The 7,560-nt window shown below is 51.9% G+C and overlaps 1 protein-coding gene across 6 annotated transcripts in view; it reads right to left on the reverse strand.

Moving 5' to 3' along the window:
• The window catches only part of ARHGEF2 (Rho/Rac guanine nucleotide exchange factor 2), a 28,740-nt gene extending 24,289 nt beyond the window's left edge, over positions 1-4,451 (reverse strand). For 4 of the 6 annotated variants that reach the window (XM_088016888.1, XM_088016892.1, XM_088016890.1 and 1 more), the window contains exons 1-3: positions 4,373-4,451; positions 3,764-3,806; positions 2,103-2,196 (exon numbers count right to left, since the gene is read on the reverse strand). In XM_088016888.1, the coding sequence (XP_087873014.1) occupies positions 2,103-2,196; positions 3,764-3,806; positions 4,373-4,436 (201 nt within the window). In that variant the 5' untranslated portion in view covers positions 4,437-4,451. The remainder of the gene's footprint in view (positions 1-2,102; positions 2,197-3,763; positions 3,807-4,372) is intronic. The other 2 variants (XM_088016889.1, XM_088016891.1) reach the window with 1 other exon arrangement.
• Positions 4,452-7,560: the final 3,109 nt, after the last annotated feature.

A 7,560-nucleotide genomic window follows, 5' to 3' on the forward strand; every position in this document is an offset into this window, starting at 1 on the left:
TTTGGGCTCCACGCTCAGGGCAGAGTCTGCTCAAGATTCCCTCTCCCTCTCTCTCCCCCTCTGTCCCCCTTTATTTATCTAAAAATAAAATAAAATAGCTCATTTAACTTGACAAATGCGTTCCGCGCACCTCCTGGGTCAGAGGCCATCCCAGGCAGGAACCTGGTGTCGGAGTGTTGGCCAGTAGACGGACAGTTAGAGTCCCAGAGGTAGCCAGGCCCAAGAGCTGCGGTGCCCACGAGCGTGTGTGTTCTTTTCATGGCTCTGGACCTTGTATATTCCAGGACAGGAAAGACTGAAGCATGACTGACTCCAGGGGCCATCCCTCCCAAGATGGTGCAAGAAGGGAAGGGAGGGGAAAGTGGGTTAGGTGAGGTTTACTGACAGGCGTGTGAATGTCAAAGCTCTGGGTCTGCAACACAGCCCCGCCTCTGAATAGCTGGGGCACCGCTAAGTTATCTTGTCTGCAAAATGGAAATTGAAATACTTATCTTTGCCAGAGTGTTATAAGGATAAAAGGAGATGACCTCTGGAGAAGTGTTTTGTCCAGCGCGCTGACTCTAGTCAAATAGGAAGGAATAAGCCACTTCCTCTCTCACTGCTGGACTTCGGTCCAGCCGCACCCCCTGGTGTTTACCTGCTTAGGAGCAGTCCTGCGCAGGGAGGAGGGGCGGAGGGGGCTTAGTGGGGCAGGCACACACATTCGTGAGGCGGGGAGAGGACTGGACCAGAGGCCCAGGCGAGGAAGGGCCAGTGCAGCAAGGTCCTGACTCACTCTGGCTCTTTCCTGCTGCCTGTCGGGACCCATGCTGCCCACATTCCCCTTCACCCGGCGATTTTACCCTTCACCAAACTTGGGCCACGGGTGGGCAAACGCAGACCCCTGGGGATGGGGATGGCCCCTGGGCGGTGCTCACTTCCCCTGCCAACTCCCACTGCCGGCAGGGAGGGCGGCTCCTGCAGCACACTTCACCGAGCTGGCCCAGCTCCCAGGACGTTGGCCTCAGACCCCAGGGCTCGCCGTTTGCCTGGTTCCCTAGAGAGCTGGGCTCCCTCCTGTCCACCCCCCCGCCCTTCCCCCACCCCCAGCTTTAAGATTCTCTAGCTGCTCCTCCTCTTCTCAGACTGTGTGGTCCCAGGCCTCAAACTCCCCAGTGTGGCCTGTGGTGAGCAGGTGCTATCAAGCGGGTTTCATCTCTGCCTTCCCAGTGCAAGAGGGGTCCTGGCTCCGAGGCTGGCAGAGGCGCGAGCCTGGCACTGTGGGAGGAGGGGACGGGGGGGGGGGGAGCCCAGCAACCTTCCTGGGGATAGAATCCCATGGCTCTTGGAGCCGAATAGGAGGATGTTTCCTCTGGGGCTTCTTTCAATGCTCAGAAGCCGCCCCAGGTTGGAAAGTATTTGCATACTTGGGGAGGCCTTGAGAGGAAAAGGGGGTGGCTCATTCTGCCAGTAAATGAAGAAAGTGGCAACGCATTCAAGCAGCGGGCAGAGACCCTGGTTTCACAGAGCCCCGGGGTTGGTAATAAGGGAGAGGGCAGAATACCTTCAACTTCCTGGGGTCAGAACCCTGCACAGCCCCACACACATGGGTGTGCGTGTGCTTCCATAACCGTACACTTTCCAGGCTTCCCCTCTGCCTGTGGTCTAATTTCAACTCTTTCAACTGCCACTTCCACGCATACAACTGCAAGTGTAAAAGCACTTTGCAAACCCTAATACTCTCCGGAGAAGTACAAAGTATTGCTATAATTATGATCGTGATTATATCCAACGGTTAAGATCTCTGCTGCCCACCTCTGTAGCTACGGGGGGCCTAAAGGGAGGGAGGGCTGGGCCACCCTTCGGCTTCTGAAGCTCCTGCCCTTCCTCTGGTCCAGCTGTCTGCAGCTGAAGCTGGCTGCCGAGCTGGAGGTATGGGGAAAGCAGAGGAAAGCTGACGCCGCGGGACACAGGGAGGGAGTCTGGAAGAGCTAGCATGTGAACCACTGCCCTGAGTGTCTGTCTCCCTGGGAAGTTGCAGAGGGGAGCGGATGGGGGTGAGGAGGAATGGAAGCAGGGAGGGCAGGGGGGCCCAGGCCTCCTGCTTCCCCACCAGCTCCTACCTTGGCCTTTCCGGTCATGCCCAGGAGGAAGCTGAGTGTGCGCTGCAGTGGGGAGCCTGCCCAGGTTCCCAAGCCCCCTTCCAGTCGGCCACAGCTGCAGACGGAAAAGGAAGAGGTGAGGAGGTGGAGACGGAGCTGGGAAAGGGAAACAAGATGTTCCGGGGAGACGGCGAGGCAGGTGCCTTGGCGGGGAGGGGAGAAAGGAGGGCTGAGGACGGCCTGCAGACGGAGGCGCCTCAGCCCACCCCTGCCTCACGGATGTGGACAGATGTTTGTGGCCCACTGCTGCCAGGCCCCTCCATCTGGGAGGAAAACTCCAGGCTCCTCCCCCTCTCCTACCTCACTCAGGCCCAGTCTCCTCTTGCGCTGCTCCCCAGTGACAGATATGGGGTGAGGGCTCTCCAGAAGGGCATGTTCGCCTCAAAACACAAGAGCCTGTGTACGACCCTCTGCGCTGTCTGGAAAGGGCCTCGGGCCTAAAGCCAACAAGGAGTGGATTTCCTGGGATTTCATCAGCCCCATCCCATGAGCTAATCCCAAACCCAGAGCCAGGAGGATGTGTCAGCTAGAGATTTTCAGGACCACGAATCAGAGCTTGGCCACTTAAAGGGCCATGGCTAGCGCACTCAGCCGCACTGTCTGGGAGAGCCGGGCCGCTTTAACCAGGCTTCAGCGGCAGAAGCCAAATAAACAGGTGCTGATTTTGTGCGCTTATTTTCCTGGCTGCAGGAACTTCCCAGACTCCAGGCAATTCCCGAGCTGGGCCTGCAGCCCCTGCCCTCCCCACCCCACCCCGCCAGAGCCACTCCCCACTGGTCAGTTATCTGAACCTCCAAAGCTGTCCACGGGGTCCTGGGCCACCGTCTCCCCCTAAGACTGTCCGGCTGCCGCTCTGCCCACTCACCTGTCTTCAGTGACAACAGCAAGCAAGTGCCACTGTCTTATTCATCAGACGGCCTGGGGTCTGGATACAACTTTTCTTTCCCTAACTCCTTTACTATCCGATGGGGCTACTGGGAACTTTCTAACCCTTCCCTGGCCAATGAATAAGAGGGTGAATTCCTGTGACGCTCAGGGAGAAGGAAATCTGGAGGCCTTTGATCAGAAATGTTAAGGGGAGGGGCGCCTGGGTGGCTCAGTGGTTAAGTGTCCCACCCTTTTTTTTTTTTAAGATTTATTTATTTATTTTGAGAGAGTGAGAATGAGAGAGAGACAGAGCACATGAGAGGGGGGAGGGTCAGAGGGAGAAGCAGGCTCCCCGCCGAGCAGGGAGCCCGATGCGGGACTCGATCCTGGGACTCCAGGATCACGACCTGAGCCGAAGGCCGTCGCTCAACCAACTGAGCCACCCAGGCGCCCTAAGTGTCCCACTCTTGATTTTGGCTCAGGTCATGATCTCAGGGTTGCAGGATCAAGCCCGGCATCGGGCTCCACACTCAGCACAGTCTACTTGAGATTCTTTCCCTCCCTCTCCCTCCACCCCTCCCCACCGCTCATGTGCACCTGCTCTAAATAAATAAAGAAATATCTAAAAAAAAAAAATGTTAAGGGGAGCAACGTTTCAGGAAGCAGAGACCCTTAGAGTTACAAAATCCATGGTCCAGTCCCATTGCGCCTCTTCCAGTTAGGCCTTTGAAGGGCTGCGGGTCTCCCAAACTCACCTTTGGCTGAGGTCAGTGGCAGAGGACTGGTAGAAATTTCCTGCTGACACAAAAGGAGACAAGAAGTGTCCAGGGCTGCCTCCCCCACCCCCTCCTAGATCAGGTTCGCAGGCTGCAGGTGCTTGGGCAGCCTTTCCTGAGGGCTGGTGCTGTGGAGAAGGGAGGGAGGTGGGGTCTGACTGGAGTGGAGCTGAAGAGCTCAGGGGCCAGGGAACAGAGCGGGAGGGCTCTGCAGAGCAGGGGCCTGGGGGCCTGACGTCTTAGTTCTGTCTCTGCTGAACGGAGAGAGCACAGGTTTCACCCCAGCTCCCAGGTCCTCATCTTGAGGACAAGGTGCATTATAGGTAACTGTCCTCCATCTCTGGGGACCGGGGGTGCTGGGGAGCCACAGTCTGTTCTATGTCCTCCTTCATTGGAAGGAGGGTCTCAGAATGCTAAAGTCCTGAATTCAGGTCTCTCATGTGAACAAAGGCATCTTGCCGTTTCCAAGGGTGTGTGGTTAAAAAGAACCCAGGACATCCGGGCTCCGAACAGATGGCTCTGCGGGCTGGTGGCAAGACAGACAGGGCAAGGGGCCCCCGCTGCCTGACTCCCGCCCCCCCCACTCACCAGCTGGATCAGAGCAGCCCAAAAGGCAATTGATGCCACTCATGGATACAGACTTGGAAAGCATGCCAGGGGCCGAGCGGTCCAAAGGGCCAGCAGACGGATGACAGCAACTCTGACCCTAGAATCATGTCAAGAGTCCTCACACGAAGTCAGGCTTTATCCCTCTCCCCCTCCCACTTCCCTGCAGAGGGTCTACCTTCAAGCCCTCAGGCTCCCACCCTCTGCACTGCCCACATCTGCGACATTCCACCCGAAATCATTGGCAAGTTATTCCTGCTAGTTAGCCTTCTGCTCTCTGCCACAGTTCAAGCCCAATGGGGAAAGTCTCTTAGAAAAAAATGTACACCAAAGGGTTTCCAGACATGACAAACTCAAACTATAGAGGCCAAGCAGGTCATAAAAACAAAAGGACAGACCAAGACAGCCTGGGGTTAAGACAAAAGGAGCAGGAATATTCATGAACCACACACCCAACCATTAGGAAACAAATATTTTTCTCAAGCCTACATGAAGCATTACAAAAACTGGTCACATATCAGGTCATAAGGCAAATTTTAACATATTTCAAATCATCTATATCATAGAGATCACAGGAAACGAACCAGAAATCCCTTTCCAATGGACTGGATAAGGAACCTGTGATATATCTACACATCAAAATACTGGTCAACAATGAAAATGAACATGCCACAGCTCATCTGACAATATGGACGAATCTCACAAACATAATAGTGAGGGAAAGAATCAAGAAACAAAAAATGTATGTCCTGTATGATTACATTCATATAAAGTTTAAAATAAGCAAAACTAGGGGAGCCTGGATGGCTCAGTCAGTTAAGTGTCTGCCTTCGGCTCAGGTCATAATCTCAGAGCCCCACACTGGGTGTAGGGAGTACGTAAAAATAAAACCTAAAAAAAAAAAAAGATATTTTATAACAACAACAATGAAAATACTATAGAATTACAGAACAAAACTTGTGGGAGATGGCCAAAGTGGTTTTTCAGGGGTAATTTATAGCCTTAAGACGCTTATATTGAGAAATTTTAAAAAGCTGAAAATTAATGAACTATGCCAACTTTAAAAGATTAGAAAAAGAACAGAACGAGCTCAAAGAAAACAGAAGGAAGGATATATTAAGGATAAAAGCAGAAATCAGGGCACCTGGCTGACTCATTTGGTAGAGGATGTGACTCGTGATCTCGGGGTGGTGAGTTTGAGCCCCACATTGGGCAGAGAGGTTACTTTAAAAAAATTTTAAAAATTAAAAAGGCACAAATCAATGGAGTAGTAAACATAAAACAGGATCAATAAGGCCAAAAGTTGTACACAAACCTCCAGTAAGATGGCAGGCAGAGGGAAGGCAAAAATTGAGGAAGAACGTGGGGCAGACCCAACGATTGGAAAGACAGGAGAAGACTGACCACAACTTGATGATAGCAATTTTTTTTAAAAGATTTTATTTATTTATTTGAGAGAGAAAGAGTGAGAGAGAGAGAGAAAGCACGAGGGGGGGGAGGGTCAGAGGGAGAAGCAGACTCCCCTCTGAGCAATTCAGGACTTGATCCTGGGACTCTGGGATCATGACCTGAGCCAAAGGCAGACACTTACCAACCGAGCCACCCAGGCATCCCGATGATAGCAATTTTTTTAAAAGATTTATTTATTTATTTGAGAGAGCGAGAATGAGAGAGAGAGGGAGAGAGAGAGAGAAAGAGAGAGTACATGAGATGGGGGAGGGTCAGAGGGAGAAGCAGGCTCCCCGCTGAGCAGGGAGCCCTATGCAGGACTCGATCCCGGAACTCCGGGACCACGACCCGAGCCGAAGGCAGTCGCCCAACCAACTGAACCACCCAGGCACCCCCTGATGATAGCAATTTTGAAAATGCAAACAAAATTCCTTACAAAAATGTGTGTGTATCTGTATCTATATAACTTGACAAAACTGATTCTAGAAGAAATAGAAAGTCTGAATGGTCCTACTGAAGAAATGGAATTGGTAGTTAATCTTTCTATAAACAAAACAAAACACACCAGGCCAAAAACATTTTATAGGCAAGGCACAGATCTCTCAAGGAATAGAGCACTGAAATCTTATGCAAACTCTTCCAAAGAATAGAAATGAAAATTCTCCACCTCTTTCTATAATGTGAGTATGACCTTGATTCTTAAACTGCACACAGGCAGTGTGACAAAGGAAGATTTGGGGCCAATCCCTCTTACCAACATAAGTACAAAAATCACAAACAAAATTACATGTAAAGATTTTTCTCCTGTTAAGCCACGACTCGGGTCGTGGGCCCGGAGTCCCGGGATCGAGTCCCGCATAGGGCTCCCTGCTTCGCGGGGAGCCTGCTTCTCCCTCTGACCCTCCCCCCTCTCATGTGCTCTCTCTCTCTCCCCCTCCCTCTCTCTCTCATTCTCGCTCTCTCAAATAAATAAATAAATCTTTAAATATTAGCAAACTAAAGTAGATTTTCAATGTCTACAAATTGTTTGCAGCTGCCCCCTCAAGGAGGCCTCTATCCACTCCTTGAGTCTGGGCTGGCCTGTGACTCCACTAGATGAATACAATGTGGTGGAAGTGGCATTATATTATTTTTGAGCCTGAGCCTCGAGAAACCTTAAAGCTGGGGCGCCTGGGTGGCTCAGTCAGTTAAGTGTCTGCCTTCAGGTCAGGTCATGATCTCGGGATCCTGGGATCGAGTCCCGCGTCTGGTTCCCCGCTCGGCAGGGAGTCTACTTACCCTTCTCCCTCTGTCCCTCCTGCCCGGGCTCATGCCCGCTCGCTCGCTCGCTCGCTCTCAAATAAATAAATAAAATCCGGAAAAAAAAAAGAAGAGGAAACCCTAAAGCTTGCACCCTTGTCCACTTGGACTGCTTTTTCCATGTGAACGAGCCTAAGCCAGCCTCTGGAGAGGCCATGTGGATGAGAACCAAGGCATCACAACTTTCAGCCGGACAATCGACAGGTGTGAATATGGCCAGCCTTGGCCGCCCACCCTACTCAAGCCACCAGACACCTGCAGCCATGTGAGTCCAGGTGAAATTGGCAGAACATTCCTCTGAGTTAAATCCAAATTACCCACCCACAGAATAGTGAGAAGGAAAAAAACATTGTTTTAAGCCACCAAGTCTGGGGTTGATTTGTTATGCAGTGTATGAAACACATAATCTGTCATGACAAAGT

The sequence above is a fragment of the Eumetopias jubatus genome, unplaced genomic scaffold, assembly GCF_037043125.1.
Source record: "Eumetopias jubatus isolate StellerSeaLion01/CBP00866 unplaced genomic scaffold, mEumJub1_p1.0 scaffold_12, whole genome shotgun sequence".
NCBI classification, from domain to species: Eukaryota; Metazoa; Chordata; class Mammalia; order Carnivora; family Otariidae; genus Eumetopias; species Eumetopias jubatus.